The sequence below is a fragment of the Megalopta genalis genome, unplaced genomic scaffold (assembly GCF_051020955.1).
Source record: "Megalopta genalis isolate 19385.01 unplaced genomic scaffold, iyMegGena1_principal scaffold0050, whole genome shotgun sequence".
In the NCBI taxonomy this organism is placed as follows: domain Eukaryota; kingdom Metazoa; phylum Arthropoda; class Insecta; order Hymenoptera; family Halictidae; genus Megalopta; species Megalopta genalis.
This window is the reverse complement of record NW_027476119.1, coordinates 561252-584546: the sequence shown is the minus strand read 5'-3', so window position 1 is coordinate 584546 and position 23295 is coordinate 561252. Positions and strand designations below refer to the sequence as shown.

At 37.6% G+C, this 23295-nt stretch overlaps 1 protein-coding gene across 15 annotated transcripts in view; it reads left to right on the top strand.

Annotated features, from left to right (window-relative positions):
• mtd (TLD domain-containing protein mustard) overlaps positions 1-23295 on the top strand; it is a 424160-nt gene that overhangs the window by 302397 nt on the left and 98468 nt on the right. For 14 of the 15 annotated variants that reach the window (XM_033481311.2, XM_033481314.2, XM_033481309.2 and 11 more), the window contains one exon: positions 21775-21863. In XM_033481311.2, the coding sequence (XP_033337202.1) occupies positions 21775-21863 (89 nt within the window). Of the gene's footprint in view, positions 1-14191; positions 14605-21774; positions 21864-23295 lie in introns of those variants that run through there. The other variant, XM_033481310.2, reaches the window with a different exon arrangement.

The window sequence follows — 23295 nt, the reverse complement described above, 5'->3', positions numbered from 1 at the left end:
GACGTTTCAAACATCGTTCAACTTTTAATTACTCGCACGAAGTATGTACATACTTACAATTCCGAAACTTCACATTTATTATATGAAAGCGCGGGCAGAAATCTCGCCTAGCTTCGTAACTACTTTTTGAAGAAGTTAGTCTAACTAATAAACTAGGGTGTAAACTTTATGGATTTATGACGAAAACGGGTGAGCAAAATACGCAGAGCGCGGCGAAGATACTAAAAGAATTTTAGAATATTGTTGCATTCTGTACAATCCGTTGAAACCTAGCACATCGTTCCGGTTCAAATTACGGTTCCATGTTTTCCCTTTAAGAAGCGTTGAAATTATGAAGAGCCTTTTGCAGGCAATGGTTGAATAAATTGATGAATTCAAGCATACGGTTCAATGGAAACAGCAAGGTGTCTAAATAAATTCAGTCTTGTAATTCTTGTAAGACAAAAATTAAAAGTCAAAAATCTTTGATGCTCGATAGGTTTAGTGTTGGAGCTATTAAAAAAAAAAAAGAAATGCACTCCTATTTGTTTCCCGCTTCTTGCGTTTGATATAAACGATTTTATATCTTGCAGAAAGATCTGCAGTCTTCCAATAACAGATTTAACACATATAATTCTATGCGAGCAATTGTGCAAAAATGAGAGCCGTGCGTTAAACAATTTTAAACGTCTATAATGTTAACAAAATTAATACGGTCATATTTGATAGAGTCGATAGAATTTTCCATTTTTCCATTTCATGGAAGAAGCGTTCGAACAACTTTTGCAATTACAGCGGAACGAAATCTCAAGGTTAAGCTTCGGTATTAATTTCTTAATTTATTGGATTCGTATATATATATTGGGTTGGCAACTAAGTAATTGCCGATTTGTTTAATGAAATAAAAAATTTTTTTTACTTGGAATGAAGTTTAATCTGTAATGTATTTTCCATTTTGTTCGATGACCTTTTGCCATCTCTCTGACAACTTGAAAATTCCACGCTCGTAGAAAGTCTGATCCTTTTCGGCCAAAAACTGAGTTAAGTGAGATTTTACAGCGTCATCATCGTTCAAAGTTTTACCACGAAAGGAGTTGTCCATGGGTCGAAATAAGTGGTAATCCGATGGCGCGAGATCAGGGCTATATGGTACGATTGACCAATTCTGGTCGCTTTTCCTTGACCGCTGCATTCAATTTGTCCAGTTGCTAACATTCACGGATAATAAAAAATAACATAATAATAATAATAATAATTTTAGAATATAACATTTACGGATATCATAAAAATGGGAGTGAGAGACATCTATAACTGAAATCGGCAATTACTTAATTGCCAACCCAATATTTTATCAATATTTTGATGAAAGAATACAGTAGTCGTAACGCCGCTATCAATCGAAAGAGGATCGCAGGCTCGAAGATCCAGAGATAGACGATTCGTCACGGCAATTAAGCATTCCTCAATGTTTCATTACAGGGTCGCGATATCAGCGTTAATCTGTCCCGGTATGCGGCGTTGAACGGGCAGAGATTGCCACGAAAATTTAGGCGCCGCTCGGTCCCGCGGCATTTTATTAAACGCAGGATCCGAGTAACCCAGATACGCGTGTTGTGCAGCCCTGCGCGCCTTTAATGGGCGGCCAGGATTTGCCAAATGACGGTCGCTCGAATTCCCGGTTGTCCGTGGAAATTTATCTAATTACCGGAGCCAGAGCAGTGCCGGGGAGATCGATGATAATCGGGGAATCTGTCGGACAGTTTTAACTCGGACTGCGGACCCCGTGGCGGCCGGTGATCCCGAAAAATTCGCAACGACACTGACGAATCGCGCCGGCAAGCGGTGCGCATTGTTGCGAATAATGCCCGGGATAAAAGACATATGATTCGGAAGAGATTCAATTATTCGAGTCCGCTTCGAAATGGGAAATGGACAGGGCGCCGTGGTTATGCTGCTGTTCAAGGATTTGCATTTGCGAATCTGGAATTTCCGAGGCGTGTTTGAAATCACGATATGAGCCGTTTATTTTGAAAGTGGCATAAGTCATTTTTTCAAAAAAATCGAGTTAATGGTAACACTAATTACAATTGAACGGTATCTTTTCATTTTTTAAAAATTTGCAATCAATAAGTTGAGAACTATTGAGATTTGTTCGAGAGAAGTTTTGCTAATTAACGGTATAACAAACATATTTAATTTGAAAGTGGCGTAAGTCGCTGTACTCAGGAAATTAATTGCGGGGCTTAGTGTAAAAGAAATAGAAACGTGTGATAAGTGTATGTGAAGTATTGTTTTGAATTATTTTCAGTATTTTTAAAAAAGTTGTGATCACTGGACTTGTTTTTATAAGTGCGAAAGAATAGTGATGAAAAAAAAGAAAAAAAAATGAATGATGATGATGAATTTCTAACTTTGGATTTGTCACCAAAAAGAGGAAGACCTAGGCGTTATTCACAAATAGAAATGGATCCGTTATACGCTGGATCTCGTCCTGTTTCTTCAGCAAAATACAAAGACACGATGGACTTGCTTAATTATATACCCCCAATATACCAAAGTTATTTAAAAAATTTGAAACAAAACACGATTTCCGAGGACTTAATCACTCCTATTGATGACGATAATTAAATTGAACTGATGTATTTTCATATAAATTACTTATACTTATGTTTTAAAATGTACTAATTATTTTTATATTTTATGAATATTAAAATAAAAACTACTTGAATCAAACCTTTATATTAAATATGTTCATGGTATAAATTTATTCAACAATTTTAGTAAATCACTGTCCTTTCAAAACATCACTTCGGTAAAATACGTCGGACAAAATTAATATATGTCAGTCATTTTTCTAAACTATTTATTTTGAAAGTGGCTTAAGTCACTTTACCGTAATGAAAAGTGGTGATTTTTTAATGTTTATACGAAATTATTTATACTGAGAAAAATATCAGTATCCTAAGGTAACAAATACAAGTAAATCTTCTCGAAAGTTAGCATGCATATTTTTAAACGTGTTAAAACGCAAACCCTTAAATATATCGACTTAAAAACAAAGTGACTTATGCCACTTTGAAAATAAACGGCTCATATAGTTCTACTCTAATATTTAGTTCTCGACAGTATGTACATACAATAATTTCTCCCTAATTCGCGGTCAGATTGTGCACAAAAATGGACAATTTGGGAAAATGAGATTCACTTTTATAGTTGTTGACAATCGGTAACTATAAAAACGAGAGCCGTCAGCCTCGAATAATCGTACCTCCTCTTCCAAAATTGGAAGATTTTTGTTTCTTGAATTTACCGTATATCTAATTACCAAATATTTAGTAAATCACGTGTGGAGTCTTTATATCAAGTCGGACACGTTGTCGCAACGTAAGCCTTGCAGTGTAGGAAGCGAAGTGTGTTTTTCCACGGAACTGTACACTTTGACAGACACCCTGCAGCTCGCCCACCAGAGAATTATCGACTGCGAGCGCGTAGGAGTTTAACAGAAACGAGTAACAGCCTCTGTTCGCAGTAATCTCGGGCGAAGTCGGACGGCCAAAATAATGGAACGCGCGCGCGATTAAGGAAGCCATTCTTAAACCCTTAAGAAACTATATGTATAAGTAGTTCGTGATTTTTGTCCAGGCAACATCAGATTATCCTTATCCGGTTAGCTGTTTTCGACGAGTATACTCGTCATGAAGAAAGGACTACATTTTGTGCCATGACGAGTCCGCAGTTTGTATACGTCACTTAGTACTTGGTTAATAAGCCTAAATGTATAGCGCGTTAAAAGTGATTGATTCTTTACAAGAACAAGGAGTTATTTAAATTTCTCATAATTTTTGTTACAATGTACGCCTGTGTGACTTAAGTTTATTCAATTATTTTCTACGAAAGTGTCTTTATAAGTCCGACAATGTTTTAGCCTAGAACGACCCTTTGTAGGATTGTATTGTAATATATAACATATTGTATATATTATATATTATGTATTCCATATATTATATTGTTTTATTATATATTATTATATTGGGTTGGCAACTAAGTAATTGCCGATTTCAGTTATAGATGTCTCTCACTCCCATTTTTATGATATCCGTAAATGTTATATTATAAAATTATTATTATTATTATGTTATTTTTTATTATCCGTGAATGTTAGCAACTGGACAAATTGAATGCAGCGGTCAAGGAAAAGCGACCAGAATTGGTAAATCGTAAAGGTGTCATTTTCCAGCAGGACAATGCTAGGCCGCACACGTCTTTGTCCACTCGACAAAAATTGATAGATATTGGTTGGGAATTGATGTTACACCCACCATATAGCCCTGATCTCGCGCCATCGGATTACCACTTATTTCGATCCCTGGACAACTCCCTTCGTGGTAAAACTTTTAATGATGCTGACACTGTAAAATCTCACTTAACTCAGTTTTTGGCCGAAAAGGATCAGACTTTCTACGAGCGTGGAATTTTCAAGTTGTCGGAGAGATGGCAAAAGGTCATCGAACAAAATGAAAAATACATTCCAAATAAAAATAATTTTTTATTTCATTGAACAAATCGGCTATTACTTAGTTGCTAACCCAATATATTATATATTATGTTGGGATTATGGAATGAAAATGAATATGATTCTAATACTTTGCTTAAAAGGACTTTATTTTATTCCTTTATTGAGAGAAGGTATATGAGCGAAACCGATCGAGCGACCAAACTCTACTGAGAGTCCGGTAAGAAGAAACGCTTCTTTTATACCCTTTTTGGGTTCGTCGTGTCCACCAATCAGAGACGTTTTATTTGTCGCGTTTTACATTGTATACGTGACGCTGGGACCCTCAAACAGTCAGGGCACGATGTATATCAAAAGGTACCGGCGATGATGTATCGCGGCATCTAATATATACAGTTTACATCACCGTCGCTGCCCGCTGACGGAGCCGGCGAAATGTAAACCGATATCTTAACTGAAGATATCTTACTAAGTAAACTATAGATTAATTTTTGTTCGAGGCTAAAATTTCAACATATTATATATATTATATATTATATATTATATATTATATATTATATATTATATATTATATATTATATATTATATATTATATATTATATATATTATATTATATATATTATTATATATTATGTATTCTATGTATTATATTATTATTGAACGATCAAACGGACTTACATACGTGTAAGTAAAATTCAGGAGGCGTTGTTTGTTTTGAATCGTCCGAACTAGAGTCGCTCGTTTCGTGGAAATTCAGTGCAGCGGTTAATTTGGGACTAATAGGAAGTGATCGTTTCTGCCAATAAGAGAAACGCGTTTTCTCTATTTCTGCGAGGGCATTAACATAGGTGGATTGGTGGGAATCGGTCCTACACTTTTCTCAGCTAATTTCTTCCGAGCAAAACAGACATAACAATTAATGTTTGTAAACACTGTCTCGGACGGAGACAACTGCGGCAAAAGAAAGGACGGCACAATTAAATCCTTTAGAACGATGAACGAAATTTAAAGTTGTTTTTCTCGAAAACTGAGCTTCGGATTAAAAAACGTAATATCAAACTTTCGCTACCGTGCTTAGTTGTACTTCCAATTCCGGCCCACCCTGTATATTCTATATTCTATATATGTTGTTGTTATTATTATAATTATTATATATTGTAGGTTATATAATTTATAACCGTAATGCTTTATGATTTCTTTACACATTTGCAAACAAATGAAACATTTTGTCGCGTCGCTGGTTGCCCAAGAGGGACGTGGTAAAGTTAAATATAATGATAGATTTTGTGGTAAAAAAGTCACTCTCTCGTAGACAGTAATATTCCGAGGAGAAATTCTTCAGTTGAAATCAATAGCATAGACGCGCGATCATAAATAGGCGCGACATTGTCCACGGCTAAGGTATGGCGATACGATGCTCCGCAGAATTGCGATTATGGTTTAGCGATTAGAATCGCCAATCGTGAGTAAACAAATTCGATTGGAATAGCGGCGTCGTTGGCGGCAGCAGTCGTCGCGATAAAGCACATGGATCAAAGTTAAATTATCGCGCCAACGATGACGCGATCGCAACATGGCAGTGATAGTCAGTCGGCCGTGGCACTGGCGCGAGTAGTCATCGCGGCGCGAGTAGCCATCGAGTCTCGTCAGATTCGCAAAACTTTCCGGCGACACGTCGTTCCTCTTGTTTCTCGAGAGACGCGACGCCGTTTGTGTTTCCGCGTTTCACGGCGAACAGTCGCGTCCCGTCGTCGTCCACGCGCGCGCGCGCGAGATCTTCGCGATCCATCGATCGAACAACGGCGCGACCGATTCCACGGAAAAATCGGGACGAACAACCGACACCTGGTGCGCGCGTTACGCGCTCATAATTGCTGTGTACGCGGCGCGTTACCTTGAAACACGCGAGGTTGCGGCGGCCGCGCGCGAAAACGAAAGCCGAGGCCTCCGGGAACGATCGGTCGATCTTTTTCCCGTCGATCGCCCAACCGATTCGGCCTGATCAGTGCTCGCGATCAGTGTCCACGTAGCGCGGAAATAGATCGACGAACTGTGTGGTCGCGATAAGGTGATCGATCCATGCCAGTCGACCGGTAAGCAACGCGGATCGCGATCTTCGGCGATTTGGCTTCGTGCATTACGGTTTTAGAAAAATACCGCGGTGTGCGTTATTATATTAGAGACTCGAGGTAACTTCTATTGGCATCCACGCGAAATCTTAACGAACCGTCTTATTTTTTATATTTCTATTTTCTATTATTTCTAATATAGAAGTGTACAAATACGGTGTTTCGTTGAGTTTTTGTTTAAATATCACTAAATATGTAAAAGTTACTTGAGTCTGTGATTATGTAGTCATATAATTATTATATATTATATAGTTATTACATATAATTATATAGTTATATAATTATTATATATTATAGTTATTATATAAAATTATATAGTTATATAGTTATTATATAAAATTATGTAGTTATGTAGTTATTATATAGTTATATAATTATTATATATTATATAGTTATTATATAAAATTATATAGTTATATAATTATTATATATAATTATATAATTATTCACATCACTGTAGATACTTGGTAGACCTCGGATCTTTAACCGCTCCGATTTTCCCGGGAATTATCGAAACGCTTGCATTCAGCGATAAATTTACCGTATCGATACTAGAAAATTGAAGCCAATTTCGTAGAAGACGAATGGTCCGACAGCTGCAATTGTTCTAAAAGAATTAGTCTTTTCCGAGCAATGTTCCACGTTCGCGTTTACCCTGCACTCGAACTCTAATAAAATTGTACAGCTTTTGGCAATGATTATGCATGACAATTTTTGTATCGGAAATACCATCCAATAGGTTCACCTTGAACGTCATGAATGGACCGATATATCGCGAACGGCATAGAAATTCATTTCGAAACAGCAATTCATAGAATTACGTCAATAAAGCCTCTATTAAAGGTTTCGTCACACTGAAAATAGAATCGAAACTTGACGATCCTGTTAACCTATCACCGTTCAGATCACAAGCCAATTGGATGCGAAAACAATTGAAAATAAGTAGACACAATTCAATCTTGTACACTGTTCAATACTCTATGTACAATCGAGCAGACGTTACCACGATGTTCAAAGCCAATACATTTACGTAATTCGATAAGAAAATGATATTAATCGTTATGAGACTGATTTATTATATAAATACTTTCTTCCGCGTTTCGAACCAAATTCACGTTCTGCTGTACATTAAATGAGCCGACCGCGGATTTTACAGATTTATAGCAAACTGGAATCTAGACGTCTTAATTTAATGTTATTCTTACGCGGTTCCGAACGTTGCGTGATTCTTTATTAAGAAAAACCAGTTTCTGCGTAACGCCTCGTGGTTTACGGAATATTCTTCGCAAGAACGTGAATCCACTATGAATTTTAGTAATTTATTAAACCAGCAGTTGTAAATGGAAACTTCGAAGAATTTATTGTATTAATAAATACACTTCTTTAGTGGAGCGAACAAATAACCGTCAACGAATTAACACTTTTTCACGCTGAGAACGTCGACAATTTCATAAAGTTAACGTATTTTATTCGATTAAATCTCAAAATTGCCAAAGTACGGTCGTACGACATCGATTACTTTTATGACATTCTTGCGCTTTAAGAATCTTAATAAAAATTAGGAAATTACAATAAATTAGCGTAAAAAAGTTTACTTTCAAATCTGAGTAAATTATTCCGTCGCTCGTATATATATATATGGCTGGATAGGATAAATAAATTAAATTCTCTCTGATCGACTCTCAGATTTTGCACAAAAATGGATAATTTGGGAAGAGGAGATGCGATTATTCGAGCCTTGCGAGCCTTTATAGTTACCGATTGTCAACAACTATAAAAATGAATCTCCTTGTTCCAAATTGTCCATTTTTGTGCACAATCCGAGCGTCAATTAGGGAGAATTTACTGCAGATAGATAGATACAGTAAATTCTCTCCAATTACCGTTCAGCTTGTAAACAAAAATGGACAATTTGGGAAGAGGAGATGCGACAATAGTAAGTAAATCTTCTCGAAAGTTAGCATCCATATTTTGAAACGTGTTAAAACGCAAACCCTTAAATATATCGACTTAAAAACAAGGTGACCTATGCCACTTTCAAAGTAAACGGCTCAAATTCGAGTCTCGCGGCTCGTTTTTGTGATCGACGATTATCGACAACGATAAAAACGAGCCGCGAGACTCGCGAATCGTCGCATCTCCTATTCTCAAATTGTCCATTTTTTGTCTCAAGGCTGAGCGACAATTGGAGAGAATTTATCGTATTTCCTCTGCGTTTACCACGGGAAATGGCGGCGCATCTCGATAGTCGAGGCTCGAAATTATGCCATTTGCTAACGATTCCCGGTACCGATAGAGGAAGAAGCTCGGTAATCAGTCCAAATAGGCCGAGAATAATATTTTCCTTTCGCGTGTCCCGAGAAGGTGCGCGACTTCCGTTCTCGCCCTGTCTCAACTTCTGCAACATGGTTCGTCGAGGTAACGCGAGAATTGATATAGTGACGGCAGCGTCGAGTCAGCTTTTGACGGGCGTCGCCGGAATGTGTCGCTGTTGCCGGTGAATTTTAAGTAGGGGATTAAAGACGTTGGGCTTTATTAGCCCCAATGAATATTCATCGGGATATCGGTAGACTCTATTACCGCCGCGCGACTGTTACACAATTTTGTGTTCCAGAAACGTTCGAGCAACCTATTCGCAGAAACTGCTACCAGAACCGAGCAGCAGTCTGAATGTTTAAACAGCATACCTTCCTCTTGCTCCTGCGACATTGTCGGCTTATCTGACTCATTACATCTTAATATGTATGTCTTCGGTTGCAAAGTTTGCCATCTTTTCTGCCTTTTCAGCGAGGTATACTTCGCGTGCTCCAATTACCGCAGTGGCACGCAAAAGTGTTCGTGCATCTTTTAGAACGCGATAACTTTTTTCAAACTTGTCCAAGTGACTTGAATTTCTTTTTGGACGATAACGGGTCTAGTGTACCGAACAATGAGCAAAATGTCTTTTTTAAATTTTGCTATTATTTGGAATGACGAAATTAAAAAACTCTCGTTTCTTTTAACTTTTTTATCTGAGCCTATAACGAAAATTATAAAATAACGATTATGGCTGAGAATTGTATCGAAATCGGTTGACAAAGATGGCAAAAGTCGCAGTTTCGTCACGATTTTCACCAAAAACTGTAAGAAGTCTACAGTTTTTTTCTTTTAATCTTTCAACGCCTGTAGCTCGACTCTCAATTTACCGATTTCGATCAAATTTTCAGCAGGCATACAAGTTACCGAGATCTAGGAAAGGCATGCTTTAAATTTTCGTTATAGGCTCCTATAAAAAAGTTAGAAAACGAGAGTTTTATATATTCTCTTTGCAATTCCAAATAATAGCAAAATTTAAGAAAAGACATTTTGGTCATTGTCTGGTATAGTAGTCCCCTGTATCATCTAAAAAAAAATTCAAGTCGCCTAGTCCAGTTTCAAAGAGGCTTTCTTAAGGTTTTAAAAGGTTTTTAAAAGATATACGAACGCTTTTGTGGGCCACTGTATTTTTCGGACTTGTGCAGTTTCCATCGAATGTTCATTGAACCGTAGATGTTCCTACAAAATCAAGATTTACATCGCGATTCACTTTCTTCTCCAGAGATGTCGAAAATTCGTTGGAATATATTCTTATTTTCTTCCCGTTGCGCTACGTATCTCGAGCCTTTTGATTTATGGCCACGTTGATATATTGCACTCGCTAGAACGGCGTCTATGCTCCTAGGTCTGTATGCTCACGCAATAGAAGCTCACGGAGCATCCTAAGAGCTATTCAATGCCGAACGGGGCCTCAAGGCTGACCCAAGCGAATCGCAGGCACTGTTCCCATCGGAAAGTCATTGTCATTCTGCTCCGCGTACGAATTATGTCCACATACGTTCCCCGCGGTAATTCCATGTCAGCTTCAATTTTATCATTTTCAAAATCCAATAACCATTAACTGTCCTTCTTTACTGATATAACCCTCTTTCTGTTTGTACTTCTCTGGTCGTCGAACAGGCTCCACGCGTGACACGTGACAATGGTTAACGGTTGACGTTCGAATATCTAAAAAACTATTAAATATTAGCTTCGACGTTTTAAGCTCTACCGCGTTGTGCAAAGGCCGATCGAAAAGTCAGAGTTACACTTGGAGGTCTCTCTTTGGTAGACATTTTTTTGTTCCATTATTTTGTCTAGTTTCTCTGCGATCTCGCATATTACTTGTAAACAATTACGGAAAACGAGGAATATTGGGCTTCGATGAACCGAGCTTCGAGCATCTTGAGACCCAACGAGTCTCGCTCGATGATACGAGATTGATTTCTATTAATGTAACTAATTTCTTCGGATTAGTATTTTTGCCACAATGTAAACAATGTTAAACCGTACTCGCTATAAATCGGGTTTAACACTAGATTTACGGAATACGTCAAAACGACGGGTCACCAATTCTTTAATTTACGATTATTCATATCGTAGATACCTTTATGAGTTATCTATACAATTTACATGTTACTTACTGCAAATGTTACAAATAACACCTGCTAAAAATCAGGATAAATGTCTTATTGTTACTCTTATAAACTAATAAAGAACAGCTGTTGTTTGTGCTCCGTAAATCTAGTCTTAATATCAAAGTGAATAGAAAGAAACATGCAGTAAATTCTCTCCAATTGTTCTCTTCAACTTGTAAACAAAAATGAACAATTTGGGAAGAGCAGGAAGTAGGATAATGGTTTAGCGATTAGAATCGCCAATCTTGATTAAACACGCACGATTCTTGGTGTTCGCGGCGCGAAATAGCGCCGCCGTCGCGGGTATCTTCTGTTCCCAAATCGTCCATTTTTGTTTACAAGTTGAGGGACAATTGGAGAGAAGTTACTGTAATTTGTTTACACACAGAAAACCGACGCGGGACACGAATAGATTCGGGAAAGTGGTTGGAGGAAGGAACAAGGTCGATCGGTGGTCGAATCCGGTTTTCTTTGTCCTCGACCAGAATTTTTTTGAACGGGCCCTAAACCGTGGACATCGTAGTCATCGTGGCTACCAGTTCGGTAACATGTGGGTGATGATGTGATCAGGCTTAAAAATTAATCTCCCCCGCAGTCTGTCGGAGGAGATAAAATTTTATTGGCATCGAAGAACGCGGAATGACGTGATAAATTTCTTCTGTACAGTTTTGGCTTCGTTAACCGCCTCACCTTGACTTTGACGATATTTCTGGAAGTTGTAAATCGTCGATGAACGTGTTAACGTGCCGGTATAGCCTAGCTCCGTGTCAGATCCAATTAATATTTTGCACAATGATTAGCAGTCTATGTGTAACTTCGAGTGTAAGTCTCGGGACAGAGTAGTGAGTTACGCTAGTGTAAAATAATAACTTTTCTAATTTCTAATTTCTAGAAACATTTTAGAAATAGACTGATTTCTCGCTAATTCGCGTTCAGATCGCGCACTAAAACGGACAACTTGGGAAGAGATGACAATCGGTGACTATAAGAACGAGCCGCAAGGCTCCTCTTCCAAAATTGTCCACTTTTTAGCGCAATCCGAACTCAAATTAGGGAGAAATTACTCTATTATTATTCATTATATAATTATATAATTATTGTGAAATTACTAATTATATAATAATTGTTAATTAATAATTAAATAATTATTGTTAAATATTAATTATATAATTACCCTATTATTATCGACGAATATGGATGCGAAAGTTAAGCTGGCGCGTCATAAAGTTACGAACGATTTTACCGTATCAGAAATCGATTATAAAACCATCTCACGTCTAGTTGTTGCCGTCGAATAAATAAATAAATTCCTGCCACATTTGAGTCGCTCTAGCATTTCTCACGACTCGTTTTTAGACAGAGATTGTAGAGCGACAGTGGCGCGGGGTGGGAAAGACAAGTTCGTTCTCTAAAGGAATTTTGGACAGCTTTCGACCGGAAACCGGTCGAACCGGCGTGAAACCGATTCGTGGGAGCTGGTTCGCGACTGGTCCAAGAATCGCCAGTGCCAAAATCGATAAATGACTCGTTTGACGAGTCCTCTAACTCGCTTCCGATCGCTCGGTTTCTTCGGAGTGATCGATAAAGCGATCAGGATGTCGTTCGGATGTCATTCGGCCCGAAATGCTTGACAAATTATAACCTTCGGGGCTGCCGGGAATTTCGTAATCGAGCGTTCCTAAAGAGGCGGGATGAAGTCATCGTTCGTGAAACGTGCTAGGTCGACCAAATGATTCGTGCCGGCTCGCCCGTAAGCTTTCCCGATCGTAAACGACAAGAATCGTTTGGGCGGCGCGGACCTTAGGCGGGACGATTGTTTCGAGTGAACGTATCAAATTGACGTAGGAGCTTTGAATCGCGTTTACACGCATGAACAGTCACCACTTGCTGCTAATTATCTCACGTTCTGAATTAAGTAAGCTGGTTAGCAATTGAAAGCGACACGGGCTGTTAATTTTCAGTTAATTATACACGGTCGCTCGAACCGCTGCGCGCGTTTCAGCGATTTACAATCACACGAGAAAATTTATTTATAGCCAGTTTCGGCGACATTAATTTCTTCTCGGCATCGGACGTTTACCATTCAATTCTCGGCGCACTTCGAAATCTTCGCAAGTCGATTATTAATCCGTTTGCACTCGAGTGCACTGACTGTTAAGGCATCGCAAAATAATTCTTATATCACGTTCGAAAGTGATTTTCGCGCTGTTAAATTTGATTATACTTTTTAAAAAATTGTCAAAAGTCTTAACATAATATGCATTCTAATATACATTCATACATATACATATATTCTAATATACATTCATACATATACAGGGTGTCCCAAAAATGTCTCGCAATCCGGAAATGACGGGTTCCTCAGATCATTTGAAGCGAGCCAGCCAACCAGCGCACGAAACCCAGTTCCGCTCATTGGCTCGGTCGCCTCGCGCCAGCCGAGCTCGCCTCTCATTGGTCACTGTTTTTCGTTAATAACTCGTTAACGGTGTCTCGGAGAAAATTTTTGTAAAGGAAAATGTTGCTTCGAATGACCCGAGAAACTCGCCACTTTCGGATTGCGAGACAATTTTGGGATACCCTGTACATATATTCTAATATACATTCTATATATGTATGTATACAAGTATATATTATATTATTACATATTATATATTCTATATATTATATTGTTACATATTATATATTCTATACATTATATTATTATACATTATGTATTCTATATATTATATTATTTATCCATCCTCGAAGGGTTAATTTGTGATTTTTATGAGAAATTTAATCTGCCAAGATCTTCATATGATTTACAACATGAATATAAGTACAAGTAATATGATCCGAATTGATGTGAAAATAATATAAAAAGTAGATATTTCGTTCGCCATACATGCTCTACTATACCGTTTCGTTTGAGTTCGCACCGAAAAGCGTAACGTTCGAAATCATAAAAGCGTCCTTCGGTTCTTTTGTGTCAAGTAAGTTTTGTAGGGAAGTGTACGTGGAGAAAGCAAATGTCGATTTATTTGTTCGAAGCCAGGTGTCGGGCACGTGGGCGAAGTTTGAACATTCTCCTAACTGGGACACGCGATTATTATTCGCATTAGGAGGCATTCGTAGTTTCCTGGGCGATTAAAAATCGTAGTCGCGACACACTCGCAGTTTCAGTATACATTTCAATTGAACGGCAATGGGGCGAGTCGTTATCCGGAACATCAGTTTCTGATGACGTGCCGCGAATTCCAGCTTCGTTGATACAGAGTGTTTGCTATCGCGAACAGTTTGCGCGGCAGTATCAGTCGTTGATCCTCGACAATGAGTGCTCGCGCGAGTGTCGATCGGACAATGGATTATACCAACCGGCCGAGTTCGCCGTGGGAATTCCTGGATTACGAACCGAGCAACGTCTACATCGTCGAGAAGAAATTCCGCGACTTTGTCGTGTACTATGTGGTGGGTGGCAACTCGATCGGACCCTTGGAACAAGTTCGATACAGTTATCATTCGAGCACAGGTATTAATCGATTTAAACAATTCTTGAAGGGAAACCGCTCTGAGAACTAATAATCTAGCTACGGTGACTTCCAAAACTATTTGTACACTTTCAAAACCGATATGTAACTTCTTTAAAACTGGACCAAACGACTTAAATTGTTCGATGATGTTGTAGAATGACTAAAATGCTTCTTTTCTTAATTTGGCCATTACTTGGAACGACAAAGAAATTAAAAAAAACTCACCTTTTTCAACTTTTTTATCCGAGCTTCTAACGTAAATTTAAACAATGCGTTTTGTATGTTTCTTGTAATTTATGTACATATTGAACATTTTATCGAGAAACGCAAAGAACTGACCTAGATTTCTCACAGTGTTTCGTTGAAAGACGTAGAAAACCGCGATCTTTGCTATTTTGAATTGTTCGTAACTCGTAACAATTATATTTATTTATATTTATTTTAATCATTTTATATTTATTTTAATCATTTTACAGCAGCAGAATTGTGCACCGTTCGAACAACATTTCGAATACTTCTTTCGAATGTTATTTTATTCGACTAATCTTCCGAATAAATTCTCCTTAAATTTTTTTCCAGAGAATTCAAATTACATATTTATGCCCCTCTGCTAGTTCATTGTATAATTATTTTATCTCTTTCGATCACCGATCTCCAAAAGACATTGGAATTTATAAAAGTTTTCTGAACTCGAGTCAGCCTTGCTAGGACTAGTAAGTCCGTTCGTTTGTGTTCGTATTTTTCTTTTACGCGAAATAGTTGCAAGATTAATATCCGCTAGATTAACCTGTTGAACCGATGACTCCTCAATTGTGAACACTTGCGAAAACGCGAAGCAAAACAAATACAATTTACGTAACACAAATTTTATCGCCGTCGATACGGTACTTCTTATAAGACTGTGTTATGCGAAGGAATTATTGATTGTTCTAGGAAGAAATTTGCCTGTGAATTAGACACTTGCAACGAATAGCTATCTTTTTTTCTAGAAATGTTATTAAAGACAAGGAAATGGAGATTTTAATCATTACAATTAGTCTATAGATTTTATGCAAATATGACCGAAATGAACAGGTAAGATACAAGATTGTGAAAACATTGAACGATCTTCAAAATATTGTTGCATTATGTTCGATTTATCTAAATTATTAACTTAGAAATTGCTGGCATATATATGAAGGAGTTCTAATCGCCAGTAAAATCGAATTGTGCGTTTTTCGGAGGTCGAAAATATTGTTCAAATTGTTCGATCGATTCAAGTTATAAACATGCAAGGAAATTGGTGATATTTAATCCTATAATAAAGGATTTTTAATCTGCAGTGAAAATAAATTGCCCGCTTTTCCGAGATCAGCAATAGCATTGCATTATGTTCGATTTATCAAAATTATAAACCTAGAAATTAATAACATTTCAATTCTATAATGAAGGACCTTTGAACATCGGTAAAATCGAATTTATTGATTATTCGATATATTCGTTTTTAACAGTTACCGATTGTCAACAATTATAACAAACGAGCTGCAAGGCTGGAATAATCGTACCTCCTCTTCTCAAATTGTCCATTTTCGTTCCCAAGCTGAGCGTCAATTAGGGAGAATTTACTGTATCGTAGTATCATATTCAATTTATCATCAATAATCAAAATTATAAACCTAGAGCACAAAAAACAGCTGTTTTATATTAGTTTATAAAAGTAACAATAAGATATTTATCCTGATCTTTGACAAGTATTATCGTAACATTTACCGTAAGTAACATATAAATTGAATAAATAACTCGAAAATATATCTTTACGATATGAATCAATCGTAAATGAAAAAATTAAATTAAATTAAAAAATTCCGTAGATCTGGTGTTAATTCTATAATGAAAAAGTTTTGAAATCGAATCGCGCGGTTTTCGACGATCGTGGAAACGACAGCGGGAATGTTTGCGGGAGATTGGTTGACGCGAGTGCAACGTGACGGCGCGGCGGACAACAAATCGAAAGCACATGACGACACGGGAGTAGTGCAGCCGTTCCGCGAACGAACGCAAATGCACTTAATTGTCGCCAATTTAGAATCCTCGATCGCGACACGTGCTCAGGAGTCGAAGGAATCGAGCGAGCGAAATGAACGCCGTCGCGCACTCCGTTCGAGAAAATCATCGGGCCGTTTCTACGGTCCCGTATTAATTGCAACGATGTAGCTGTTCGGGCGAACGTCGAACAATGAAATCAATTGCTCCGGCTGTATTGATTTTCTCGGATTAATTCGAGGGTTCGAACTCCGGCCGATCGAGAATTGTGCGTCGGAGCGGAACGCTCGACGCTGTCAATAGTGAATTACACGCTCTCAACTTTCCGACGTTTTCCCTTGTTCGTGTCGCAAACGGGATCTTGTCGGGGATGGTCACTGAAAGGCTCTTTTCGCACGGATGTTAACGATTATGGTCGACAAAGCAAACTTGGGACGCACCGGAAGTAACGATGACTAAGCGATACAGTGCCGGATAAAACAGCGAACAAATTGTAAAATATTTAGTAAATAATATAATATAGTTAGCAAGAAATAGTAAAATAAAAAACAAATATTAAGATAATATTATTAAACATATTATAATATTATATATATACATATATATTAAACAAATATTAATTAAATATAAAAATCCTTTGCACTCGAAGCCGAATTAACGCAAAATTTAAAATAGTTTCTCCGACCCACGGTTTTCCCATTTTATGTGATCTAATACATTTTAATCGTGTGAAATTGAATATTGTGAGCCATGCAACAGTTCCGCTTTCAACAGCTCTTTAAATGTAAACAAATTTGGTTAGTAAAATTATTTTGAGACGCGATATAACAATTTTTAATGGCACCTCGGAGTCGTCACTCGAGTGCAAAGGGTTAAAACTATTATTCGAATAAAAAAATGAAAATATAGAGACTGTTCTCCTAACCGTGGCGTTACATTGGAAATATTTTAGTTCGATATCAGTCGAAATACTACTTAATTCTGCAAATATGTAATATTTTAAATCGTGCATTTTCAATGCGAATTTGAAATGATTCGCTGAAACGAATACGGTCGGGAGAAAAAGTCTGCGTGCGCTTTTTAAAATCGAATATGTTTCTAAAAGTTGGATCAAACGACTCGACAATGAGTGAAAAGATTTTTGCTAAAATTGAAATTAGTTGCAACGATGATAAAAAATGCTGTTTTTTTTTTTAAAAGAAGCTGCGATTTTTAATTGCTTGCAGCTCATAACTTATGCAAGATGAAAATTGTCTAAGCTAATTATAAGAAACTTAAGTCCGATCAAAATATCTTTCCTCTTTTAATCATTTTAATCTAGTCGCACGCGTTAGAATGGCATTCTTCGATTCTTCGAATGTCTTCAGTTTTCCATTTCTAACCTAGTTATTTTAATTGAAAATGCATAAAATCCGCAGTCTAGTCGTAACAACGTTCACCGATTCCGATGAAATATTTGGCGTGCAATGTTTTAAGTTACGGCGATCTGTAAAACGCAATGTTTAAATTATCGTTATAAGCTCGGATAAAAAAGTTATAAAATATCATCTATTTTCTGCCAGCTCGAACAACTACAATTTCTGCAAAAATGTTATTACTCGTTGTCTAGTAAATAAATTCGAATCGTTTGGTTAAATTTCCAAAAAGTTAATCTCCAAGTTATTTGAAAAAAAGTATATATCTCTCGCTGCACATGCAAAGTGAAACGTTCGATCATCATTGTCTGAAATTGTGAGTCGATCTCAGGAAATACAAATTAACACTTGTAGATTAGACTTAATGAATGATTCTTACCAATGAATGTTACGCGTGTTTCCGCGAAACAGGATTAACACACATTATGAACACCGTTGCCTTCGGTTCAACTGAAAATAAGTTATCTAAACAGAACCGACTTTCTCCGCGGCGGCTGAAAGGTTAGTATGATTCATGGATGCGGTGCTTGCCATTTTCATTAGGTAAACTAAGACCTTGAAGAATGCAGTTTGCACGAACTCTGCGGTTCACGTATCCGCGGCTGTTGCAACCGTGGTCAAGAAAAGAAAATCATTTTTCAAAAGGTTCTACGAGAAGGCGAGAGAAACCTTCGAATGAAAATTGTTTTAATCCTTTGCAGTCGAGTGGCGACTCCGTGGCGCCATTAAAAATTGTTACGTCGCGTCTCAAAATAAATTTATTAAACGAGTTTGTTTATATTTAAAGAGCTGTTGAATGCGTTGCATGGCTCACGATAGTCAATTTCATATGCATAAAATGCATTAAGTTATATAAAATAGAAAAACCGTGAGTCGGAAAAAAGTTATTTTAAATTTTCCGTTAATTCGGCTTTAGGTGCAAAGGGTTAACATCTATCTTGGATTAACACTAAATTTACGAAACCCGTCAAAATGATGGATCACTAATTTTTTAATTTACGATCGATTCATGTCGTAAATTTATGAGTTATATTCTCATATAATTTATGAGTTATTTATTCAATTTATATGTTACAATAACATTTGTTACAAATCAGAATAAATGCCTTATTGTTACTTTTAGAAACTAATATAAAACATCTGTTTCCTGTGCTCCGCAAATCTAGTGTTAATATTAAATTTTAACATTGAAAAAAAGAAGACACTAGTGCAACGAAACTAGGATTGTGAACGTTGAATTTAGGTATCGGGACAAATCTGGAGGGCATTGTTCGATTATTCACATCGAGAAGTCGAGAGATTTAGATTCGTGACAAAAATATTAGCCGCCGGTGATCAAGAGATAAACGCCGTTAGCAATTAAACTAATCATGAGACGCAACGTTTCCGTTTGTATATCTCGCGAGGAAGACATTCGGTCGCGTAACAAAACCAACAGGAAGAACAGTCAATTCAGAGAGACTTTGTTCGTCGCGGTATGACCTTCGGCGATCGAGAAGGCTTGTTTTGCTTTCGAACTGTCTTCGTTCGCGCAATTTGTACAATAACGATGCAATCGCTTGAACGACCGCACATTTTATTGCAGAGCTTGTCATCGGATCTCGATCGCTTGCGCTTTCATCGTCGCACATTTTCCAACACTCAAACATGATTTTTCTGACAATCTTTTCTTTTGGAAATAATTGAATCCTATAAATGGTTTTATTCATAATCGTTTCTCGATATTTTTTGCAAAACTGTCAACTGTCTGCCAAAACTTTTCGTTTCGAAATTGTAATTATTTATTGTACAGAATGGGCCGGAATTTGGTATAACATCTTTTTTATTCGAGGCTCCGTTTTCGAGAAAATCGACTTTAAAGTTTGTTTATCTCTAGTTGTCTATTCTTCTGCCGCAGGTGCTTCAGTTCAAGATAGTATTTACAAACATTGACAATAATAATGGAAACGTTCCGTTTACTACTGTCCGTTTCTCAGAAGAAGTCCGTCGTTTCGACAAAGGGGCAAGGGGAGAGAAGTATTCCGCTCGCTCCGCCTGACTTGCACGCCCGTAGCCCCACTTTTCTATGCCCTCTCGAAACCCTCTTTTATTGGTAACGAGAAGAACCACAAGCTAATCGAGAGGCATAGAGAAGCAAAGGGGATCGGTCGCCCGCTTCACCTAATCACGTCTCTTGTTCGGCGTGTAACGTAACCAAATTCGTTTTCTTATTTTTTCACGTAGAATCACCCCCTGCTCGATTGTATTACGAATTTCGGCCCGCCTTCTATACGGATGATATAACCCATTAATTACACCAGAGGTATAAATAGACTGTTGTAAAGATAGTGAAAGAGATAAGAGACATACAGTAATTTCTCCCTAATTCGCGCTCAGTGCTAGCTAGGCAGTCGAACAGGCTAGACGTTTATTTCTATCGCTTGCGAGTTGTATACAAAATATGTGGTCCCCAGTGACTTACTAACAGATACGAACGCGTACAAGTGTCAATAATAAGTGTGAAAAACACAAAACAGTGGAGTAGGCTGTAGCGATGAGTGCTCCTGTCTCTGTGTGACAGCAACAGAATGGATATCGAAGCAGAAAGGCCATCGATCCAGTTAAGAATCTCAAAATTGGGAACGCAATTAATCGCTGAGGATATAATTAATTTTACAAAAGATACTACTGAAATGAACTCAGAAATGAATCCAGGTTTGTCTACACACTCGGCACAAGAGCGTACACTAAACAAAGGGAGGAAGATTCTTCCAAGTGAAGATATAACAGATACATTCACACATACATTTACACCATTGCAATCAATAACGTGGTTGCAAGAAATAATACCGACAAGGAATAAATACAGCGTTCTGACAGTAGACGACACTACACAACAACCGGCACCATGCATACAACTAAAAAACTCCGGGCTTCGACTTAACTAGCGGTAAAGTAATCGAAGAACTTCCAATCAAGACAGTCAGATTTTTCTCACAATAATATTCACAACGCCATATTCAGATTAAATTATTTCCCAATTACAATATTTTAAATGTAATTTTTCGCGTAAGGAATCTTTGAATTAATGAAAATTTCTCTGATTTTTACTATCATGAGTAGATTGCTGCCGGTCTTTATGGAAGTTTTCATTTCCACACGCCGTTTCGCAACGATTAAAATGAAGGAAAAATTTCCTTCGTCAACTAAACGCACACACAAATGAAAATTCTATTGGATCTCGTTAATTTACATGTTTTGTAAGGTTTGAAATGAAATCTGGAATTTGCATAAAGAATCTGCGGTCTAGTGATTGACACATGAACTGCCGCATTGATTATTCTTGTGAAATATTCAAACACTCGAAATTCTCTAGGTCGGTGTAAAAATAATTACAGTAGATTCTCTCTAACTGATGCTCAGATTGTACACAAAAGTGGACAATTTCATTTTTATAGTCGTTGACGATCGGTAACTATAGAAACGAGACGCAAGGCTCGAATAGTAATCGTATCTCCTCTTCCCAAATTGTCCATTTTTGTGCGCAATCTGAGCGCGAATTAGGGAGAAATTACTGTACATAAATTAATAGAAGGTATAAAATATATGTTTGATCAGATTACTTCATGATGATAGCTTGAATAGAAATGTATGGAGTGGCGATCAGAGTTATTATAAAGTTTTATGGGGTTGTATGTGTAGAAATTCGGGACACGAATTGGCGAATTAATGAATTCTCAATTTTTCTTGCAGATTCAGACAGCGAAAGCAAAGATGGATCGACTACCCAAGAAAAGAAACATGGCCGCGTCTCACAGCCCATCAACACCATCGCCTACGCGGTGAGTAACTAACAATCTAACAATAAGATACATCCTCGAGTTTGTAGTAGCTTAACGTTACCGCACTCGTGCTTCCATCGTGTCAAACAGAGATCAATAGTCGCGAAGACGATTGGGTGTCAAGGAGAACAAGCGTAACCTCTGTTTCAACATGCAAATGTCCATTAGAAATTTATTCATCGCTGATGCACATTGCTACCTATGATCTGCATCTGTTCTCAAAGTAATTCAGCAGAATCTTATTCAGGGATTATTCTTTTTGCGTCCGAATGATGCAAATTTAAATAATTCTCAAACTCAATTGGAATGTATAAGTTTGAATTTGATTTTCTAATTTGGACAGAATTTCTCCATATTAATTTTACAAAATGAGAATGAAGAAAGCGTCACTCAATTTGAATTTGAGCATTTAATTTGATCAGAGTTTCTCCATATTAATTTCACGAAATGAGAATGAAAAGATGCGTCACTCAATTTGAATTATAAGTTTGATTTTAAACGTTTAAGTTGATCAGAATTTTTCCATATTAATTTCATGAAATGAGAATGATGAAACGTGTGCCGCTCTTCGTCTGAAAATGTTCTACGGTCCGGCAAATGGCAGCGGCTATAGAAAATTCATTCGAGATTTGACGAATGGCAGTGGAAGTATGATGAACTGCTTCGAGCAGTGAATCTCCGCAAAGTGCAGGCAAAGTTCAACCGCGAACGTTCAAAGAAAGTGACGGAACTTATATTCATCGATCTTGGAACGGGCCACCGTGACGCCTTGACGGGATCCCGATGCTTCCCAACGATCCTCCCAGTTCCGAAACTCGCCGAAAAGAGATTTATCGCGCGAACGACGCCAGAAACTGTGCACCGAAAAATGTGTTCGCCGAAACTGGCGAGCCCATGAGTATCTTGTTAACAACCGCGTTTCGCGCTACGAACGTGCATGCAATGGTGGAAGACGTATCACAAATGATTCATCATTGTCAGAGAGACACTCGATCCCGGACCGTTATCGTCGAGCTGCACAAAGCGATACTTGTCGATCATTAATTATACTCGCGCGTTTTCGACAATTCATGCGACCCGAATGCTTCTCCTTTTCCTCCTGTACCTTCGGAAAAATTAAAGTGCACTTTCTCTTAATGATAATTGATCTTCCAGACAGGAATCGTGGTTCTTAATCGTTAGATTCGTTACATACACCCGTTAGATTTGGGGCGTTTTCATTAATCCGGGTAAAAATAGCAGAATCGTGTTCGAATGATTCAGAAGAAACATTCCTGTTTCTACGATTCGATCCGCACAATTTGCATAGACCTCTGCAGGACTAGTGATCGGTTGCGATTTAAATATCAATTCAAGCATTAGAAAGTACGTGCTTTCAGAGATGCGTTTTACGAGAATAATAATTAATAACAGAAATTACATCCGTCACAAA